Source organism: Mustela putorius, unplaced genomic scaffold (assembly GCF_011764305.1).
Source record: "Mustela putorius furo isolate JIRA1106 unplaced genomic scaffold, ASM1176430v1.1 tig00003937_pilon_pilon_pilon, whole genome shotgun sequence".
NCBI classification, from domain to species: Eukaryota; Metazoa; Chordata; class Mammalia; order Carnivora; family Mustelidae; genus Mustela; species Mustela putorius.
Genome location: NW_025422082.1, coordinates 5,993,932 through 6,017,420, shown reverse-complemented (window position 1 = coordinate 6,017,420; position 23,489 = coordinate 5,993,932). Strand labels below are relative to the sequence as shown.

The following is a 23,489-nucleotide window of genomic DNA, read 5'->3' as shown; positions in this document are numbered from 1 at the left end:
TTCTGCTTTCATCAGTGAATATATTTTTTCCTTACTTTCATTATTTGTTTTCTGCCTTTAATGACCTTCACTTTTTCCAGTGAATCATGTTGCCCTATTCTGCTACCATTTATCTTCAAAACCTTCTTTTTCTGATTTTTTAAAAATATTTTACTTATTTAAGAGAGAGAGAGCACGAGTAGGGAAGAGGGATGAAGAGAGGAAGAAAAGCAGACTGTCCACTGAGCAAGGAGCCCAGCACAGGGCTCCATCCCAGGACCTTGAGATCATGACCTGAACTTAACTGAACTTAACTGACTGAGCCACCCAGGCACCCCTCATTTTCTGCTTTAAATTACCATTCCTTTCCTTGACTTATTGACTTCAATTATTCTCTAACGTGAAAGCTTTTCTTGCATTGCAATATTTTATTTCCTTGAAGTCACATAAATTTCTGAACACATAAATTTGGTCTGAAGTCACATAAATTTTCTGAACCCCAGTTTGATACAGTAAAAAGAGAATGGTCGTAAATGTCAGGAAACATACAATTTAATAATGATCAAGGTGATCATTTGCCTACCAAGTGCCACGCATTATACCTAATTATATATTGCATATCACTTTTTTTTTTTAATTAACATAGAATGTATTTTTTGCCCCACAGGTACAGGTCTGTGAATCATCAGATCAGACTGACACATTTCACAACACTCACCATAGCACATACCACCCCCATGTCCATAACCCAGCCATCCTGTCCCTACCACCCACCACCCCAGCACCCTCAGTTTCTTTCGTGAGATTAAGAGTCTCTCATGGTTTATCTCCCTCTCCATCCCATCTTGTTTCATTCCTTCCCTCCCTACCCCCAACGATCCCCCGCCCTACCTCAAATTCCTCATATCAGAGAAAGCATATGATAACTGTTTCTCCAGTTGACTTATTTCACTTACCTAATACCCTCTATTTCCATCCACATTGTTACAAATGGCAAGATTTCAATTTTTTTAATGGCTGCATAGTATTCCATTATATATCTATCTATACTACATCTTCTTTATCCATTCTAGGTTCTTTTCCATAGTTTGGCTATTGTGGACATTGCTGCTATAAACATTGGGGTGCACATGCCCCTTTAGACCATTATGTTTGTATCTTTAAGGTAAACACCCAGTAATGTAATTGCTGGGTCACAGGGTAGCTCTATTTTCAACTTTTTAAGGAACCTCCATACTATTTTCCAGAGTGGCTGCACGAGCTTGCATTCCCACCAACATTGTATGAGGGTTCCCCTTTCCCCACCTCCTCACCACTTCTTTCTTTTCCTGACTTGTTAATTTTAGCCATTCTGACTGGTGTGAGGTGGTATCTCACTGTGGTTTTAATTTGTATATCCCTGATGCCAAGTGATGTTGAGTACTTTCTCATATGTCTTTTGGCCAATTCTATGTCTTCTTTGCAGAAATGTCTTTTCATGTCTTCTGCCCATTTCTTGATTGGATTATTTGTTCTTTGGGTGTTGAGTTTGAGAAGTTCTTTATAGATTTTGAATACTAGACCTTTATCTGATACATCATTTGAGAATATCTTCTACCATTCTGTTGGTTGTCTTATGATTTTGTTGACTGTTTCCTTTGCTGTGCAAAAGTTTTTGATCTTGATGAAGTCCCAGTAGTTCTTGCTTCCCTTGCTTCCCTTACTTCCTTGCCTTTGGCAGTGCTTCCCTTGCCTTTGGCAGTGTTTCTAAGAAAAGTAGCTGTGGCTGACTGAGGTCAGAGAGTTGCTGCCTGTGTTCTCCTCAAGGATTTTGATGGATTCCTGTCTCACACTGAGGTCTTTCATCCATTTTGAGTCTAATTTTGTGTGTGGTGTAAGGAATTGGTCCAGTTTCATTCTTCTACATGTGGCTGTCCAGTTTTTCCAACACCATTTGTTGAAGAGACTCTTTTTTCCATTGGACATTCTTTCCTCTGTTGTTGAAGATTAGTTGACATAGAGATGAGGGTTCATTTCCGGGCTCTCTGTTCTGTTCCCTTGATCTATTTGTCTGTTTTTGTGCCACTACCATACTTTCTTAATGATTACAGCTTTGTAATAGAGCATGACGTCTAGAATTATGATTCCACCAACTTTGGTTTTCTTTTTCAACATTCCTCTGGCTATATGGGGTCTTTTCTGGTTTCATATAAATTTTAGGAATATTTGTCCCATTTCTTTGAAGAAATTGATGGTATTTTGATAGGGATTGCATTAAATCTGTAGATTGCTTTAGGTAAATGAACATTTTCACAGTATTTGTTCTTCCAGTCCATGAGCATGGAAAATTTTTCTATTTCTTGTGTCTTCCTCAGTTTCTTTCATGAGTACTTTATAGTTTCCTGAGTACAGATTCTTTGCCTCTTTGGTTAGGTTTATTCCTAGGAATCTTATCGTTTTGGATGTCTTCTGTCTTTCTGTTGGTATATAGAAATGTAGCTGATTTCTGTGCATTGATTTTATATCTTGACACTGTACTGAATTCCTGAATGAGTTCTAGCAGTTTTGGAGTGAAGTCTTTTTGGGTTTTCCACATAAACTATCATATCATCTGCAGAGAGTGAGAGTTTGACTTCTTCTTTGCCGATTTAGATGCCTTTTATTTCTTTTTGTTGTCAGATTGCCAAGGCTAGGACTTCTAGTACTATGTTGAATAGCAGTGGTGATAGTGGACATCCCTGCCGTGTTTCTGATCTTAGCCGCAAAGCTGTCAGTTTTTCCCCACTGAGAATGATATTCGCTGTGGGTTTTTCCTAGATGGATTTGATGATATTGAGGGATGTGCTCTCTATCCCTACACTTTGAAGAGTTTTGATCAAGGAAGGATATTGTACTTTGTCTAATGCTTTTTCAGTATCTATTGAGAGAATCATATGGTTCTTGTTCTTTGTTTTATTAATGCATTGCTTCACATCGATTGACTTACCGATGTTGAACTAAACTTGCAGCCCAGGAATAAATCCCACTTGGTCGTGGTGAATAATCCTTTTAAATGTACTGTTAGAGCCTAATGGCTAATATTTTGGTGAGAATTTTTGCATCTGTGTGCATCAAGGATATTGGTCTGTAATTCTTTTTTTTGATGGGGTCTTTGTGTAGTTTTGGGATGAAGGTAATGCTGGCCTCATAAAATGAGTTTGGAAGTTTTCCTTCCATTTCTATATCTTGGAACAGTTTCAGGAGAATAGGTATTAATTCTTCTTTAAATGTTTGGTAGAATTCCCCTGGGAAGTCATCTGGTCCTGGGCTCTTGTTTTTTGGGAGATTTTTGATGACTGCTTCAATCTCCTTACTGGTTATGGGTCTGTTCAGGTTTTCTATTTCTTCCTGGTTCAGTTGTGATGGTTCATACATCTCTAGGAATGCATCCAGTTCTTCCAGATTGTCAAATTTGCTGGCATCAGTTGCTCATAATATGTTCTTATAATTGTTTGTATTTCTTTGGTAGTGGTTGTGATCTCTAGTCTTTCATTCATGATTTTATTAATTTGGGTCCTTTTCCTTTCCTTTTTGGTAAGTCTGGCCAGGGGCTTATCAATCTTGTTAATTCTTTCAGAGAACCAGTTCCTAGTTTCATTGATTTGTTCTACTGTTCTTTTGGTTTCTATTTCATTGATTTCTGCTCTGACCTTTATCATTTCCCTTCTCCTGCTTGGTTTAGGGTTTCTTTGTTGTTCTTTCTCTATTTTAGTATTTTAGTTGTAGGGTTAGGTTGTGTATTTGAGACCTTTCTTATTTCTTAAGAAAGGCTTGTATTGCTATATACTTTCCTCTCAGGACTGCCTTTGCTATGTCCCAAAGAATTTGAACAGTTGTGTTTTCATTTTCATTTATATCCATGATTTTTAAAAATTCTTCTTTCATTTCCTGGTTGACCCAGTCATTCTTTTTTTTTTTTTTTTTTTTTTTAAAGATTTTATTTATTTACTTGACAGAGAGAAATCACAAGTAGATGGAGAGGCAGGCAGAGAGAGAGAGAGGGAAGCAGGCTCCCTGCTGAGCAGAGAGCCCGATACGGGCCTCGATCCCAGAACCCTGAGATCATGACCTGAGCCGAAGGCAGCGGCTTAACCCACTGAGCCACCCAGGCGCCCGACCCAGTCATTCTTAGTAGGATGCTCTTTAGCCTCCATGTATTTGAGTTCTTTCCAACGTTTCTCTTGTGGTTGAGTTCTAGTTTCAAAGCATTGTGGTCTGAAAATATGCAGGGAATGATCCCATTCTTCTGGTACCTGTTGAGACCTGATTTGTGACCCAGGATGTGATCTATTCCGGAGAATGCTCCATGTGCAGTAGGGAAGAATGTGTATTCTGTTGTTTGGGGATGGAATGTTCTGAATTTATCTGTGATATTCATCTGGTCCAGTGTGTCATTTAAGGCCTTTATTTCCTTGTTGATCTTTTGCTTCGATGATCTGTCCATTTCAGTGAAGGCAGGTGTTAAAGTCCCCTACTATTATTATATTATTGTTGATGTGTTTCTTTGAGTTTGTTGTTAATTGGTTTATATAACTGGCTGCTCTCATGTTAGGGGCATAGATATTTAAAATTTTTAGATCTCTTTGTTGAACAGACCCTTTAAGTATGATATAGTATCCTTCCTCATCTCTTATTATAGTCTAAGGATTGCCACCCCAGCTTTCTTTTGATGTTTATTAGCATGGTAAATTGTTTTCCACTCCCTCACTTTAAATCTGGAGGTGTCTTTGGGTCTAAAATGAGATTCTTATAGACAGCGTATTGATGGATCTTGTTCTTTTTATCCATTCTGATACCTTGTGTCTTTTAATTGGGGCATTTATCCCATTTACATTCAGGGTAACTATTGAAAGATATGAATTTAGTGCCATTGTATTGCCTGTAAGATAACTGTTACTGTATATAGTCTCTGTTCCTTTCTGGTCTATCTTACTTTTTTTTATTTTTCCACTTTTTTTTTTTTTTAAGTTTTCATTTATTTGACAGAGGTCACAAGTAGGCAGAGAGGCAAGCAGAGAGAGGGGGGGAAAGCAGGCTCCCTGCTGAGCAGAGAGCCTGATACGGGGCTCAATCCCAGGACCCTGGGATCATGACCTGAGCTGAAGGCAGAAGCTTTAACCCACTGAGCCACCCAGACACCCCAGCTCTAACATATTATTAAGTTCCATATTGATTAGGTCCATAGCCTTCAGTACTTCAGTACTTCCTCTTGTTCTTTTTTTTTGTGGTGAGTTTTTCAGCCTTGTCATTTTATCCAGATAAGAATAGATGAATGAGAGAACAAATACTAAGAGGTTAACAATGACCCGAGAAAAATATATACTAACCAAATCAGGGGGAGAAGAAAGGAGAGAAACAAATATATGAATATATATTTTTAATTTTTATTTTTATTTTACGTATATATATATATACATGTATATATGTATACACACATATACATATGTGTGTGCATATATATAATATAATATTTTATATAATATATATATATATATATAAAAGACTGGTGCATAGAATAGAGCCATACACTTGATTTTGAGTGTATTTTGGTCTGTTAAAAGAAACTATCTCCCAAAACTTTGAAGAAAGAAAAACTTACATATATTTTAAAATAAAGGTAAACATATCAAAGGGATGGAATATTACTGTAAAGATGAAAATTACATATATTTAAAAATAAACACGTCAAAGGGATGGAATATTACTGTAAAGATGAAAATTTAGAAAGATTCTAAAAAAGCATTGATAAGAAGTTGGTTGAAAAAAAGAGGAAAGAATGTTATCAGGCTGGAGACTAGAACAAAGCCATGCAGTAGATTTAGGGTATATTTTCATCTATTAGAAGAATTGTATTCCAATTTCCTTTAGAAGAAATTGTATTCCAGTTTCTAATTGGAATTTCTAATACAATTTCTAATAGAAATAGAAATAGAAATTGTATTCCAAATTTTTAAAGAAAAAAACCTGTTTGTATACAAAAAATAGGTTAACTACAATGAAGGGATAAAATATACCCATAACAATGAAAATTTAGAAAGATTTTTAAAAGGGTATTGTTAAGGTAAAATAGTTTAAAAAAATTAAAATACAGAAGAGAAAAGGTTAAAAAAATTTAACTTTGGAAGAGTAAAGGATCATGGGGAAAAAGCCATTTATTCCATGTGTTGCTTTCCCCTAGCTCTGGAGTTCTGCAGTTCTCATTGATAAGTGAACTTGGTCCTAGCTAGATGTTCTTGCTGATCTTCTGAGGGAGGGGCCTGTTGCAGTGATTCCCAAATGTCTTTGCCCAAGGTGGAATTGCACTGTCCTTGTCAGGATCCAGGCTAAGTAACCTGCTTGGTTTTGGTCTCTGGAGCTTTTATTTCCTGAACACTTTCCATATAGCTTTGGCGGACGGTAATGAGGATGGTGGCCTCCCAATCTCTGGCACCGCAGGAGCCGAGAGCTCAGGGCCCCACCCCTCAGTGCACCCTCAGAGAAAAGCAGTCAATCCCTCCCATTTCCGTGGTCTCCAGCTGCATTCTGTGCTCACCTGGCCTGTGACTGAGCGTTTCTGTCTCTGGTGCATGGTCCTGTTTGGAGTCTAGAAACCCAGCAGATTTCTGCAGTGTACTTCCGTGCTGCTCCTCTCAGGAGGAAGGAGGGAGTTCTCCCTGGATCTGCTACTTGTGGGGCCCCTGCTCCGAAAGCAGTGGCCTGACTGCGCTGGAGATTATGGTTTAAGGTAACCCCAAGCTTGAGTCCACTGCGTGGCTCTTTAGCCTGCTTCCCTGCTCCGATACCTGGGGCTCTGTCACAGTCCGGTACCCTGGTCTTTTTGTGACCTCACTGGTCCTGAGACCATACTGTCCCCGTGAGGGCTCCGCTCCCACTTAGCCTCTGGAGCAATGTCCCTCAGTGGACAAGACTACTGAAAGTTCCAATTTTGTGCTCTGCTGCTCTACCTCTTGCAGTGAGCTGGCTCCATGCCCCACATTCTCTCTTCCCATCTGTTGCCTCGGAATCACTTCTCCGCATGTCCTACCTTCCAGAAAATGGTTGATTTTCTGTTCCTAGAATTGCTGCTCTTCCTCTCTTCTATTTCCTATTGAGTTTGTAGGTGTTCAAAATGGTTCAATAACTATCTAAGCTTAACTCCTGGGACCTGATATTTATGCGTCCTACTCTTCTGCCAAGTTGCTCCTCCTATTCTATTGCATATCTCTCTTAATACTTATGTCAGCTTTGTGGAGAAAGTGATAATACTACCATTTCACAATGTAAACAGGAACTTTAAGAGAAAGAATACATAGCTTCTCTAAGGCAAAAAAGGAAGTAAGGGGCAGAACTGGGATTCAAATCTAATTCCTACTGGTGCTGACAGAAAATTTGCTAAATATTACTTCCTTTTCTCAACTATGCCCCATAGGTGCCTTTTGTGTTCATAAGGCTTTTCTGGAATTTTTAAAGTTTTGATTCTAAACCTAAAAGTAGGGGGAAAAAAATCCTTACTCTATTCCTTGGGGGGCTCTGATTGACTCAGAAGATCTAGGCACACTGAGAGTGAAACTCATTAGAAATCTCATTTTATGGTGGGTGTCTACCAGGGATAGATAGGAAATATGGCTGCCCCTTCATGAGGAATCCAAAGATGAGGCCACTCTGGCGTGGACTGGAAATTGTTATGTCAGAACAGCTGCCTAAGTAGTGTGCTATTCATCAGATGACCTTTGTTTTGCAACTGGAATATTAGAAGCGGAAATGGGCTTTCCCTGAGAAGATCATAATCTTCCCAGATAACTGCTGAGCTTCCTATATCTACCTATAGTTACCCTTATTGGCTTGGAACTATTCAAAGGAAGAGACTATGTCACTTAACTTTCTTTGTAATTTCTAATCCTTGGGAATTTTTTTTTTTTTTTTGGTAAAGATTTTATTTATTTACTTGAGAGAGAGACAGTGAGAGAGAGCATGAACGAGGAGAAGGTCAGAGAGAGAAGCAGACTCCCCATGGAACTGGGAGTCCGATGCGGGACTCGATCCCGGGACTCCAGGATCATGACCTGAGCCGAAGGCAGTCCAACCAACTGAGCCACCCAGGCGTCCCTAATCCTTGGGAATTTTTTTTAACAAGTTAAAAAACTTAGCTAGATGACTGAGGTCTTCATTTGAAGGAAAATGGATTCTAATTTTCTTCCCAAATATCCTGATGAAGATGTTTAATAGATGTAAGAATATACAGTATATATACTAAGTCACCTAGAGAATGTACAGATTTTTTTTAACCAAGTTAAGACAAGCAAATGATACATAAAAATCCCTTTTATCATTTAGAAATAGTTTTTTTTTATCATTTATTTTATTTATTTATTTGACCGAGATCACAAGTAGGCAGAAAGGCAGGCAGAGAGAGAAGGGAAGCAGGTTCCCTGCTGAGCAGAGAGCCGGATGTGGGGCTCAATCCCAGGACCCTGGGATCATGACCTGAGCTGAAGGCAGAGGCTTTAACCCACTGAGCCATGCAGGTGCCCCTAGAAATAGTTTTTTTAATTGATTCTCCTTCAGAGAGTGTTCTGAGTCATTCTGTTTCTTTTATTTTGAAACTAATATACTTTTATTCATTTCTATAATTTCCTGATTCAGTAAGTAAAAGAAAGTTGTCACAAACCCATTCATATCTACTCCACTGAAGAAGTCAATGAAATGTTTAAGATGAGGTGAATTAATCATTTATTAGATTCACAATCAAACTTATTTCAATTATTTTAGGGACTCATAAAATTAGGAGGTTTTGCCTGTGGCCTATTATCAGAAAATTTAGAAATATAGAAGGTTTTCATTCTGATTCATTAGTTTCCTGTTTTTATTTTGCTGAATGTAAACTATGTAGAAAAACTTTATATTACATATATTTAAAAGTATTCTGTATACATGTTCTACACTTGAGTTATTTTTCTTGTATATTGATTGCCTGCTTGTTAAATTTCACTTGTATTGTGAGGATTTAACAAAGAATTTTTTACAAATATTAAAATGAATAGTTTTCTGTAAAAGTCACATCGTTTTTATTATGATAGGTGTGTTAGAAGAAGCCAGATTTTTTGGTATTGACTCATTGATTGAACACCTGGAAGTGGCAATAAAGGTAAGGCTCTTTTTACATTAGCCAGTGTTACAGTTATTTAGCTGCCTCCCAAAATGCGCCACTGATTTCTTAATAATCTGTTTCAAGAATTCTCAACCACCAGAGGATCATTCGCCAATATCTCGAAAGGAATTTGTTCGATTTCTGCTAGCCACTCCAACCAAATCAGAATTGCGTTGCCAGGTAATTAAAGCAGACTTTTATGTGAATTATTTGTGTCAGCAAAGCTGTGAGTAAAGTTTAACATTTTTCTTGGATTTTTTTTTTTTTCCCCTCATGTTCCTTTTTCAGGCAAGATACAGTTTAATTATGGGTGATAGCATTAATTTAATCCCAAAATGGTTAGCAAAAAAAGAGATGTAATGGCCTTTTTTATTATCTAATATGCCCCATGTGGCAATTTGAATAGTTCATCAGAATTGCAGCAATTAAAATAAAAAGTCCATTCTTCGTACATTTGTTATATATGGCCAGTCAGTGGTAGATACTTTTATGTATTAAAGATTTTATAAATCTCAATACTTACTTTTTAAGAATAAAACTACCTTGAATTATTGAATACTTATAAAATAGATAAAAATATATAAACAATACCTATTAATACTTACATGGCCAACAGAGACAGTTCTTTAGAAGTTTTTGCACATGGGGCAACTGGGTGGCTCAGTGGGTTAAGCCTCTGCCTTTGGCCTGGGTCATGATCTCGGGGTCCTGGGATTGAGCCCCATGTCGGGCTCTCTGAAAAGTGGGGAGCCTGCTTCTCCGTCTCTCTCTCTCTGCCTTCCTCTCTACATATTTATGGTCTATCTCTGTCAAATAAATGAATAAATCTTTAAAAAAAGAAAAAAGAAAAAAGAAATGTTTGCACATAAATAAAGTATAGCCAGACTGGATTTTAATGTTATATTTAAAGTTGTTTTTCTAAGAACCCATTAAGGATGCTGGTTTTATATCTAAGTTTTATCTGATCATGTCTTCTAGTAAACTCCAAATGACTGACCTGCCAGTTGCTTCTAAGAAAACTTGGGGTTAGCTACAGTCATTAAATGTAATATAACAGATGGTTTAAATTTTGTGACAGTTTGTCTTTTCTTAATTTTAGGGTTTAAACTTCAGTGGTGCTGATCTTTCTCGTTTGGACCTTCGATACATTAACTTCAAAATGGCCAATTTAAGCCGCTGCAATCTTGCACACGCTAATCTCTGCTGTGCAAATCTTGAAAGAGCTGATCTCTCCGGATCAGTACTTGACGTAAGAATCATTTTTTTGTTATAAGAGAGAATTAAATGTTTAGTCTCTTGAACAGTATCAACAAGCAGAAATGATCTCTCTCTCTCTCTCTATTTGGGGTTTTATTTGAAAACATAGTTTAAGTTGATAAAACCCAAGGTTCTAAAAGTGAAATATGTTAGTTTTGCAACTTTAATATCCTTCAATAAATGAAGACCTGAAATATTTAGCAACTAATAAGAAATGAAATCTTGAAATTAGATCCTCATCCCTTCAATATACTGTACTTTAAAAGGATTTCTATTTTAAGTGAATTAGGAGGGTAAAGCTGAATAGGACCTTTGAGATCTTTTATTCAGCCCCATTCTTGGAGTGGGGAAATATTGCTCTACAGGTATTTGGCAGAGATATTGTGAAATAAACATGATGTGTGTCAGGTTGTGTAAGTTAGCATCTCTGTGTCTCTCCTTCTCTCTCTCTATATATATACTTATGCGTGTGTGTGTTTACCATGTTTGTGTGTATATACATATATATACATTTGACCCTTGTACAACACTGGGGCTGGGGCATTGGCCTCTGCGCAAAAATCCACATATAACATTTGACTCCCCCAAAAGGTAACTACTAATAGTCCACTGTTGACCAGAAGCCTTACCAATAACATGAACAGTCAATTAGCATTTTTTTTAAGATTTTATGTATTTATTTGACAGAGAGATCACAAGTAGGCAGAGAAGCAGGCAGAGAGAGAGAGAGAGAAGCAGGCTCCCTGCTGAGCAGAGAGCCCAATGTGGGCCTCAGCCCCAGGACTCTGAGATCATGACCTGCACTGAAGGCAGAGGCTTAACCCTCTGAGACACCAAGGTGCCCCAAACATAATTAGTATATTTTTTATATGTCGTCTGTATTATATACCCTACTCATACAGTAAGGTAAGATAGAGGAAAGAAAATGTTATTAAGAGAATCATAATGAGAAAATACATTTATAGTACTATACTATACTGATTTTTAAAAATCTACATACAGGGGACCTGGGTGGCTGTCGGTTGATCTTGATCTTAGGGTCACAAATTTGAGCCCCACATTAGGCTCCACATTCAATCCCAGGACCCTGGGATCAAGACCTGAGCCAAAGTCAGATGCTTTACTGACTGAGCCACCTAGGCACCCCTCTATTTTTAGTTTTTTGAGGAACCTCCATACTGTTTTCCACTGTGGCTGTACCAGTTTGCATTCCCACCAACAGTAGATGAGGGTTCTTTTTTCTCCACATCCTTGTCAACACTCGTTATTTCTTGTGTTTTTTATTTTAGCCATTCTGAGAGGTATGAGGTGATAGCTTATTGTGGTTTTGATTTTTGATTTGCACTTCCCTGATCATGAATGATGTTGAGCATTTTTTCATGTGTCTGTTGGCTATCTGGTTGTCTTCTTTGGGAAAATGTCTATTCATATCTTTTGCCCATTTCTTAACTGGATTATTTATTGTTTTGTGTTGAGTTGTATAGGTTCTTTGTATATTTTGTGTGTTAGCCCCCTATTGGATATTTTATTTGCAAATATCTTCTCCCATTCAGTAGGTTGTCTTTTTGTTTCATTGATGATCTAATTTGCTGTGCAGAAGTATTTTCTTTTGGTGTAGACCCAATAATTTAATTTTGTTTTTGTTTTCTTTGCCAAAGGAGACTTACGTAGAAAAATGTTTCTTTGGCTGATGTCAAAGAAATTACTGCCTGTGTCCTCTTCTAGCATTTTTACAGTTTCAAGTCTCACATTTAGGTCTTTAATCCATTTTTAGTTTATTTTTGTGTATGGTTTAGGAAAGTGGTCCAGTTTCATTCTTTTGTATGAAGCTGTCCAGTTGCCCTTACACCATTTGTTGAAGAAACTGTCTTTCCCATTGTGTATTCTTGCCTCCTTTGTCACATTTTTTTTTTCTTTTGACGGGGACAGGGCAGAGGAAGAGGGAGAGAGTATCTTGAGCAGGCTTGATTTCACAACCTAAGGTCATGACCTGAGCTGAAATCAAGAGTCAGATGCTTAACTGAGTTGCCTAGGCACTCCTCCTTTGTCATAGATTAATTGACAATAAAAGTGTAGCCTCTTCTATACTCTATGCTGTTCTGTTAACTGTCTTCTGTTTTTGTGTCGATATTATACTATTTTGATTATTATAGCTCTGTTTTATACCTTGAAATCTGGGATTATGTTACCTTGAGTTTTGTTCTTCTTTTTCAAGATTGCTATTTAGAGTCTTTTATGTTTCCATATAAATTTTACGATTATTTGTTCTAGTTCTATGGAAAATGCTATTGGTATTTTGATTGGAATTGCATTAAACCTCTAGATTGCTTTGGGTAGTATGGACATTTTAACAGTATTGGTTCTTCCAATCCATGAGCACAGAATATCTTTCTATTTGTGTCATCTTCAGTTTGTTTCATCAGTGTGTTTTATAGTTTTTAGAATATAGGTCTGTCATCTCCTTGGTTAAGCTTATTCCTAGATATTTTATTCTTTTTGGTGCAATTTTAAGTAGAATTGTTTTCTTAATTTTTCTTCTACTTCATTATTAGTGTATAGAAATACAAGCAGATATCTGTATATTCATTTTTGTATCCTGAGACTTTACTGAATCCAATTATCAGTTTTAGGATTTTTTAGTGAACTCTTTTGGGTTTTCTCTATAGAGTATCATATTATCTGCAGATAGTGAAAGTTTACATCTTCCTTACCAATTTGAATTCCCTTTATTTCTGTTTTCTTGTTTGATTGCTACGGCTAGAACTTCCAGTACTATTTTAAATGAAAGTGGTTCAAGTGGATATCCTTGTCTTGTTCCTGATCTTAAAGGAAAAGTTCTCAGTTTTTCCCAGTTAAAGATGATGTTAGCTATGGGTTTTTTTTTTTTTTTTAAATGGCAGCATCCCATTGTTTTTTGTTTTTTGTTTTTTTTTAAAGATTTTATTTTTATTTTATTTGACAGAGAGAGAGATCATAAGTAGGCAGAGAGGCAGGCAGAGACAGAGGGGGAAGCAGGCTCCCTGCTGAGCAGAAAGAGCTATGGGTTTTTTAAGTATGTTCTTATTATGTTGAAGTGTGTTCCTTTAAACCTACCTTGTTGTGGGTTTTTATCATAAATGGATATTGTACTTGTTAAATGCTTTTTCTCCATCTATTGAAATGGTCATATGGTTGTTACCTTTTTTTTTTTTAACATGATACGTCATGTTGATTGATTTGCAAATATTATTTGTGTTTTTGTATGCTGGAAATAGACCACTTGATCATGGTGAATTCAGTTTTTTTTAATGTGTTGTTGAATTTGGTTGCTACTGTTGAAGATTTTTGCATCTGTGTTCATCAGAGATCCTGGCTTGTGGTTTTGTTTTGGTTTTTTATAGTCTTTCTAGTTTTGGTATCAGTAATAACACTGGCCTCACAGAAGGAATTTGGAGGCTTTCCTTCGTCTTTTAGTTTTTGGAATAGTTTGAGAAAAGTAGGTATTAACTCTTATGTTTGGTAGAATTCACTTGTGAAGCCATTGGTCCTGGGTTTTTGTTTGATTGGAGTTTTTCAGTTACTTATTCAATTTCATTGCTACTAAGCAGTCTGTTGAAGTTTTTTATTTCTTCCTGATTCAGTTTTGGGAGATAATCTATATTTCTAGGAATTTATCTATTTCTTCTAGATTGGCCCATTTATTGGCACATAATTTTTCATAGTAATCTCTTAAAAATCCTTAGTATTTCTGTGGTGTATTAGTGGTTATTTCTCCTCTTTCATTTTTTTTTTAAATATTATTCGTGTCCTCTTTTTTTTTTCTTTAATGAGTCTAGCTAAAGGTTTATCAATTTTGTTGAACCTTTCAAAGAATCAGCTCTTGGTTTCATTGATCTGTTGTTCTTTTAGTCTCTTTTGAATTTATTTCTATTTTAATCTTTACTCTTCATTCCTTCTACTGGCTTTGGACTTTGTTTATTCTTCTTTTTGTAGTTCTTTTAGGTGTATAGTTAGGTTTGAGATTTTTCTTGCTTCTTGAGGTAGGCCTATAGTGCTATAATCTTCCCCTGAGAACAGCTTTTGCTGCATTCAAAGGTTTTGGACCATTGTATTTTCATTTTTCTCCATGTAAAATGAAAATGTTATTAGATTGCTAATGCTAATTAGCAATTAACATGTTGAACATGTTAATAAACATTAACATGTTTAGTATCTTATTATTTAATCTCCCATGTATTTGTGTTCTTTCCACTGTTTTCTAGTTTCATGCCATTATGGTCAGAAATTTGCATGGTATGATTTCAGTCTTTTTGATCTATTCTGGAGAATGTTCCCTTTGCAACTGAAAAGAATGTGTATTCCACTGTTTGGGGTGGAATGTTCCAAAATAACTTTTAGATCCATCTAGTCCAATGTGTTACTCAAAGCCACTGTTTCCTTGTTGATTTTCTGTCTGGTTGATCTATCCATTGATATAAGTGGGGTGTTAATGTCCTGTACTTATTACTGCATTATATATTTTTTTTTCCCCTCCTGTGTCTGTTAATAGTTCCTGTAGGTGCTCCAAATAAATATTTGCCATTGTTATATCCTCTTGTTGCATTGTTCCCTTTATCATTATGTAGTGTCCTTTGTTGCTTGTTACAGTCTTTGTTTTAAATTCTATTTTGTCTAAGCTATAAGTTTTGCTACCCCAACTTTCTTTTCACTTCCATTTGCATGGTAAATGATTTTCCATTCCTTCACTTTCTTTTTTTCTTTTTTAAGATTTATTTATTTGAGAGGGTGAGTGAGCAGGGGGAGGGGCAGAGGAAGAGAGAGAATCCTCAAGCAGAGGCTCCCCACTGAGTTTAGAGTCTGACATGGGGCTCAACCCCAAGATCATGAGCTCATGACCTAATTTTAAGAGTTGGGTGCTTAACTGACTGCACCACCCAGACACCCTTCCACTTTCAAACTGCATGTATCTTTAGGTCTTAAATGAGTCTCTTGTAGGCAGCTTATAGATGGTTCTTGATTTTTTAGCCAGTCAGTCAGCCTACATTACATCAGCCTACTTTTTTTTTTTTTTTAAGATTTGTTTATTTATTTATTTATTTACAAGAGAGAAAATGAGCAGTGGGGGGAGGGCAGAGAGAGTAGGAGAGAAAATCCTCAAGCAGACACCGTGCTGAATGTGGATTGTGAAGCTGCGTTCAATCCCAGTACCCTGAAATTATGACCTGAACCAAAACCAAGAATTGGACGCTCAACTGCCTGAGCCACCCAGGCACCCCAGCCTATATCTTTTGATTGTAGCATTTAGTGTATTTACATTCAAAGTAATTAATGATATGTATGTACTTACTGCCATTTTGTTACTTGTTTTACAATGGTTTTTGGAGTTCTTGGTTTCCTTTTTTCTATTGCTCTCTCCCTTGTGGTTTGATGGCTTTCTTTAATGATTTATTTGGATTCCTTTCCCTTTATTTTTTGCATATCCATTACAGGTTTTTGATTTGTGGTTACCAGTAGGTTCATATATAACATCTTATATGTACAGGTATCTGCATAAGGTTGGTGGTTGCTTAAGTTTGAACCAATCTTAAATGCACTAAATTTTTTACTCACCTCCCCACCCCCAACACACAAACACACACATTTTATTTAGATGGTGTCATATTTTATCCTTTTATTTTGTGAATCCCTTGATTTATTTTTATGGGTATAACAGATTTTAATGTGTTGGTGTTTTAACTTCCATAGGTTTTATAAGTGATTCATCTACTACTTTTATTATATTTGCATTCACCTGTGAAATTTTTTCCTTTCCTAATTCTCTTACTCCTGATAATGTCCTTTTTTTTTTTTTCCATTCGAAGAATTGCCTTTAACATTTCTTGTAAAGCTGGTTTAGTGGAGATAAACTGCCTTCTACTTTTGTTTGTCTGGAAAACTTTCTCTCTCCTTCTATTCCTAATGATAGCCTTGCTGGGAAGAGCATAACTAGTTTCAGGTTTTTACCTTTTAGCACTTTAAATATGTCATGCCACTCCTTTCTGGCCTCCAGTGTCTGCTGAAAAATCAGCAGATTGCCTTATGGGGTTTCCCTTGTATATAACTTTTTTTTTTTCTTGGTGCTTTTAAATTCTCCCTTTATCACTACTGTTTGCCATTTTCATTATTATATCCCTTGGTGTGAACCCTCACTGATTGATTCTTTTGAGGTCTCTGTGTCTCCTGGATATGGATTTCTCTTTTGTTCCCCAGATTCAAGTTGTTTGCAGCTATTATTTCTGGAAACAAATTTTCTGCCCCCTTTCTGTCTCTTCTCTTTCTGAGATCTGTGTAATGCATATGTTACTACACTTAATGTCACTGAGTTCCCTTAATGTAGTTTAATTTTTTTTTTTCTTTTTTCTTTTTGCAGTTCATCTTGGTGGATTTCATTACTCTGTCCTCCATCTCACTGATCCATTCTTCTGCTTTCTCTGGTCTACTGTTTATTCCCTCTAGTGTATTTTTAATTTCAGTTCTTCATCTATGATTGGTTCTTTTATATTTTCTCCCTCTTTGTTAAGGGTCTCACTGAGATCCTTCTCTCTCCTCAGATCCAGTAACTCTCTTTAGGATCATTTCTTTGAATTCTCTATCAGGCATATAGCTTATTTCCATTGCATTTAGCTCTTATTTTCATTGCATTTAGCTGTGATTTTGTCCTATCCTTTCATTTGGGACATATTCCTCTGTTTCCTCATTTTGTCTAACTCTCTGTATCTGTTTCCATCTATTACAAGAATCAGCTCTGTCTCCTGCTCTTAAAAGTAGTGGCCTTAGGAAGAAGAGGTCTTGTAGTGGCCTGTAATCCAATGGTCCTTGTTCACCAGAACCAGGCACTTTGGGCAGAGGTGTCTCCCCTATGTGTTGCATGTGCTTTACTGTTGTGGCTGAGCTGCTTTTGCCTTCAGTCTGGTTGGCTGCTTCAGTGCATTTTCCTTGTGGGCACAGTTTGGTCCCTGTGCTGTTGAGTTCACAGTCTGGGGCCACCTTGGGCTTATAGTTGGGTCAGACCAGATGCCAGCCCCCAGCCTGTTGCTGGTGCTACAGTCACACCTAACTGCAAGGTGCTCTCCCTGTGCTGTCACCTTGGGAACTTTTGATAATAGTTACAGCATATTTTACCTGGGTGCACATCAGAGAACCAGAGACATTTATCTTCATATTATCAGCTTTCAATCTGGTTAATATTTTAATATTTAAAATACAGTCATTGGGGCACCTGGGTGGTTCTGTGGGTTGGCCATCTCTCTTCAGCTCAGGTCCTGGGATCCAGTGATCCCATGATGAAGTCCTGCATCGGGCTCCCTGCAGGGAGCCTGCTTCTCCCTCTCCCTCTGCTTTTCCCTCTCCTTGTGCTCTCTCACTCTGTCAAATGGATAAATAAAATATTTTTTTTTAAAGTTAAAAAATAAAATAGAGTCATCTCTTAGTTATTTTGTCCTTCCAGTCCCTCATTTATCTTACCACTCAGTCTGAGCTTCTGTACTACCTTGTGTAAATGCAAAGGCAGATATGGGAACGTATGTGTGCATTTCTCAATTTTCTGTGATTTGAAATGATCTGTAGCATGTTTCCCTTTCCATAGAATTGACTGTGGGGTAAATGGAATTGCACTTATAAAATACAATTTTTTTATTAGGTATGGCAATAACATAACTTGATCAACCTTAGGATTTTAGAAATCTTCACTATTATAGTTTTTTTGTTTGTTTGTTTTAAAGATTTTTATTTATTTATTCGACAGACAGAGATCATAAGTAGGCAGAGAGAGGGGGGAAGCACACTCCTCACTGTGTGGAGAGCCCGATGTGAGGCTCGATCCCAGGACCCTGAGATCATGACCTGAGCCAAAGGCAGAGGCTTAACCCACTGAGCCACCCAGGTGCCCCGATTCACTGTTGTAGTTTTTTTTTTTTTTTTAAGATTTTATTTATTTATTTGACAGACAGAGATCACAAGTAGGCAGAGAGGCGGGCAGAGAGAGAGAGAGAGGGAAGCAGGCCTCCTGCGGAGCAGAGAGCCCGATGCGGGGCTCGATCCCAGGACCCTGAGATCATGACCCGAGCCAAAGGCAGCAGCCCAAACCACTGAGCCACCCAGGCGCCCCTCACTGTTGTAGTTTTAATGACAACTACAATTATCATTTATATAGTGCCTTACATTTTTGTATGTATGTGCCTTAAGACAGCTTTACGTTCATCATCTACTTTGGTCACAATTAGTGAAGTTCTTTTTTTTTTTTTTTTAAAGATTTTATTTATTTATTTGACAGCGAGAGATCACAAGTAGGCAGAGAGAGAGGAAGGGAAGGAAGCAGGCTCCCCGCCGAGCAGAGAGCCCGATGCGGGACTCGATCCCAGGATGCTGAGCCCAAGGCAGCGGCTTAACCCACTGAGCCACCCAGGCGCCCCCAATTAGTGAAATTCTAATGTTAATGTCACCTTTATAGCTTCCTGCCTTATCCAGTTGCTGTTGGAGTTCTGATCTGATGACATTGAATCCTCAGAGATAAATTAACATAATTTAAAATTCTAACATATATTTTATAGTTTTTTACTAGTTTTTTTTTTACTAGTTTTTTTTTACTAGTTTACTTGTTTTGTATTTTGCATTATAATTTGGGTGTTCAGGGTTGTCAGTGTTGTATAGTAGTGGTTGATACAGAAAGAACCAACAACAGTTTGTAGTGTTCTGTAGCCAGATGATGCCTGGAACTGTTGGCCTTAGTATTCTTACCTTTGAAATGAAGGTAGTAATAGCAGGATTGAACATCAAGTTGATTCCTACAGAAATAAGGAAGAGAAATCCCTACCCCTGACAAGATTATGCCTTCTTTACCCATACATTTCAGCTCTCATGTCACAACTAGGGCTGTTCCTGAAAGTAGAAGTAGGATGTCACAGTTGACTCTCCCAACTCTTATCTAACCTTTAATGTTTTGTGTAAAATGGACGTATTAATTGGGCTATTCTTTCTTTTAAAATGGTTCTTTTAAAAGAACTATTTCTGGCGCACCTGGGTGGTTCAGTGGATTAAGCCTCTGCCTTCAGCACAGGTCATGATCTCAGGATCCTGGAATTGAGCCCCTCATCAGGCTTTCTACTCAGCAGGGAGCCTGCTTTCCCCCTCTTTCTCTGCCTCCCTCTCTGCCTACTTGTGACCTCTCTTTCTCTCTGTCAAATAAATAACTAAAATCTTTAAAAAAAAAAAAAACACTATTTCTTAAAATAGTTCTCAATTCTTTTTGGGTCTAGTGAGAAAAGTCTTCATTGTAAATAGAAAATAATTGATGGTGAATGTATGGAATTGAGTTTCCACCCCTTGTCTATCTTTTCTTTTACTGTTTGAGCCAATTTTTTCTTGCCCAAACAAAATTCTGAATGTTAAAACATGGACTTCTCTCTTCCTTGCCAGTGTGCAAATCTCCAAGGAGTCAAGATGCTCTGTTCTAATGCAGAAGGAGCATCCTTGAAACTGTGTAATTTTGAAGATCCTTCTGGTCTTAAAGCCAATTTAGAAGGTAAGCTTCTATCTATAATTACACTGTCTAAGGTAAAAACAAACCATGAAGTAAAAAGCCCAACAAAATAATTGTTACAGGGAAGTCATGACCACTATAGGAAGATACAGATTTCTTCTGTCCTCATACTTGGAGAATGAGCAAAAGAGTAAATTCTTTCTTGGTCTCAGTCATATGTTAGGCAAGAAGTTAGGGAAAATCCAGCCTTCGATCATGAATAAGGCTTTAGTTGGAGCATTAAATACCAGCATCTCAAACTTGGAAACTAAACAGCATACTCTTACACTGATTAAAATGAATTTCAGTTTGCACAAAGCCAGGCAGTTTTTGTCATTGTGATTTAATGTTTTTTCATGAATGCCTGGTGACTGTTGTGTCAGTGAACTGGTCACTTGGTTTCGTTGCAGGTTAGGGACACAGGGTGCTTCCCTTCCTTATAACCTTCCAGAGGCTGCTGTAAAAACGCTACTTGTCTAAGACTGAATTGAATCCTTCCCTCAAAAATATCGACTAAAACATTCTTCATTCATAGTATAAGCAAACAGTTTTTTTAACAGTGAACTCTTTCTGTGTGGAAGTTGGTTGAGAGACTGAGATTTATGGTTCTCAGAGTTCTTCCAAAAGTTAAAGAAGCCTGTCATCATTCACCTCCATTAAGTCATCCTGTGGTTTTTTGAAGGTAGAGGACTATAAATATTTTTAAGTTCAACTACTCCCTAAATATATTCACTTTAGGTGCTAATCTGAAAGGTGTGGATATGGAAGGAAGTCAAATGACAGGAATTAACCTAAGAGTTGCCACTTTAAAAAATGCAAAGTTGAAGAACTGTAACCTTAGAGGAGCAACTCTGGCAGGAACGGATTTAGAGGTGAGTCACCAATTTCTTAGGAGTTTTTGTGAATCCACAGTTACCGGGTATCTCATGAAAATTTATTGAAATCATAAAGTACTTGGCTGGTAAAAACCGGCAGGTAGCATGCCAGCACCGCTGGAGGGATGTTTTTTTATCGATTGCTTGTTTCAACAAATTTGAACCCCAAAGCAGGGTTCAGTTACACAAGTCCTAGCTGCCAGTCTCAGATTTGGCGATTCATCTGACATTCACTCTAAGTTGATTTCCTTTCTCCTCTTTTCCTTGGGTCTCCTTCAGGTAGAGCAGTTTTGATGGGTGTCTTTATTAATCTAATTTATTGTGGATTTTTTTTAAAGATTTTTATTTATTTGACACAGAGATAGCACAAGCAGAGGGAGAAGCGGCTCCCCGCTGAGCAAGGAGCCCAATGTGGGGCATGATCCCAGGATCTTGAGATCATGATCTGAGCTGAAGATAGACGCTTAACTTACTGAGCCACCCAGGAACCCCTCATTGTGTTTTTCTTAAGTTTTAATTCCAAGCAGAATTGAATGGGGTCAAATTATTTTTTTAACTACTTGAGAAATTTAAAAGATATCCAGGTTTGAAATCAGGTTCAAAGCAAGCCTGTTCTAAACTGGAATCATGTTCTTTTTGAATCTCAACTTGAGATTTTAATTTTGTCCATGTATCTCTTTCATCAGAATTCTCTGTGTTGTCTTAATTGCAAATGCAGATAGCAGACTTAAGGGCTATTGGTCAGACTCCAGTGTTGTCCAATAGCACTTTTTGCAATGCTAGACAGGTTCTAAATCTGTTTAGTACAATAGCTACCAGCCCCGTGGCTGTTGAGCACTTGAAATATGGCCAGTGCAACTGAGAAACGGATTTTTAAATTTTATTTCATTTTAATCCATTTAAATATAAGTAGCCATGGGGGGTGGCTCAGTGGGTTAAAGCCTCTGCCTTCGGCTCAGGTCATGATCCCAAGGACCTGGGATCAAGCCCCACATTGAGCTCTCTGCTCAGCGGGGAGCCTGCTTCCTCCTCTTTCTCTGTCTGCCTGCCTCTCTGCCTACTTGTGATCTCTGTCAAATAAATAAATAAAATCCTTAAAAGTAAATAAATAAATATAAGTAGCCACATGTGGTTGTTGCCATCATATTGAACAGTACAGCCCTATCCCAGAAAATCTGGCCTATATGGGACTGGAGAGAATAGTAGAAATCTTTTTTTTTTTTTCTTTTAATGTTTTTGCCTGTTCTCTTGATAGATGTTAACAACAGAGTAGCAGGCCCCATTAAACTTAAAGGCAAAAATAATCAGCCTAAAGCCAAAAGTATAAACCTATTTATTTAATTTCTTATTATTTATTTAATTTTTTAATTAAATTACACACAGTTATTTAATTTTTTATTATTTGGTACTGTCAGACCAAAGATGATGATCCCCCCTACCCTTGGTTTTAGTTAACCATGTATCAAAGTCTTCCTGATTGCAACTGATTGCAAAGACTAATCAGGTTGACTGTTGAAGGGCAGCTGGTGACATTCTGTCCTAAATGGTTATGTGCCATCGCCCAACATCTCCAGGGACTTAACCAAAATCTGTCTCATCTGTCACTGTGATCGCAGGAGCAATTTTAAAACTTCAAATTGTGGTGGTAGTTCACTGTTATATACATTTATTAAAACTCATTGAACTGTGCATATAATTTGGGATTTTTAAAAAAAGGCAGTTCCCTGCTATAAAAAAGTTCAAGTTGAGGAAAGGCAAAATCTCCTACATAATTTAATTTTGTAAGTAAAATCTCTTGCTCAGATGTTTTTTAATGATGTTTCCCAGCCCTCCTCAGGTCTTTTGTTATTGTTGTTGTTGGATTATAGTAATTTGCACAGATAAAATTTATTACATTGGAGTCCATTCTGGGTTTTAAATGACTGATTCTTAAATATATGAACAGAAGAGACATGCTTCCTCTTTAACCTTTGTTTATCTCTATTTGTGATGGTCAGCCTGAGCATCACCTAGAGAAAAGAAATCCAATAGAAGAAAATCTGACTTTCATCCTAAAACAGAAGTTTTCCAGAAATAACTGATTTTCATGATAACATGAGTTTCATGGGCCCGGGAAATCATTTTGAGAGGGAGCAGAGAAGGCCCTCACCCTGCACCCAAATTTCGTGAATATTGGTTTTGTCTTGCAGAATTGTGATCTGTCTGGCTGTGATCTTCAAGAAGCCAACCTGAGAGGTTCCAACGTGAAGGGAGCTATATTTGAAGAGATGCTGACACCACTGCACATGTCACAAAGTGTCAGATGAGAATTTCAGTGCTGAAGGAAGAAGTCCAAGATGCAAAATATTTTCCTTATCAGTTTTTTTTTTCTCCACCCACTCAGTTGTCTAGAAGAAATAACACTGTAAGAGAATTTAAAAAAAAAAAAAAAAACCATTTAAAGGATTATGCTTGTTCTCAGAGGTGCATAAAGGAAAAAAGTGACTTTTTTCCACATTCTGGTTTTAATGGAGAAGCACTCATGTAATAGATGTAGGGAAGCTAGATTAGCTTGCTGCCTTTTGAGTGGAGGTAGAGGGATTTTCCTGGCTTTATGACCAGGAATAGGATCCATTATATTTGCTTTTAAATAGGCATGATGTGGAAATACCATCTTGGTTTGAAATGTACTTGAGGATTTTAATTTATGAAAAGCACA

The 23,489-nt window shown here is 37.3% G+C and overlaps 1 protein-coding gene across 3 annotated transcripts in view; it reads left to right on the top strand.

Moving 5' to 3' along the window:
- KCTD9 (potassium channel tetramerization domain containing 9) overlaps positions 1-23,206 on the top strand; it is a 41,462-nt gene extending 18,256 nt beyond the window's left edge. For all 3 annotated transcript variants that reach the window (XM_013061811.2, XM_004763242.3, XM_045069503.1), the window contains exons 7-12: positions 9,054-9,121; positions 9,209-9,304; positions 10,224-10,373; positions 19,814-19,919; positions 20,655-20,788; positions 22,981-23,206. In XM_013061811.2, the coding sequence (XP_012917265.1) occupies positions 9,054-9,121; positions 9,209-9,304; positions 10,224-10,373; positions 19,814-19,919; positions 20,655-20,788; positions 22,981-23,097 (671 nt within the window). In that variant the 3' untranslated portion in view covers positions 23,098-23,206. The remainder of the gene's footprint in view (positions 1-9,053; positions 9,122-9,208; positions 9,305-10,223; positions 10,374-19,813; positions 19,920-20,654; positions 20,789-22,980) is intronic.
- Positions 23,207-23,489: the final 283 nt, after the last annotated feature.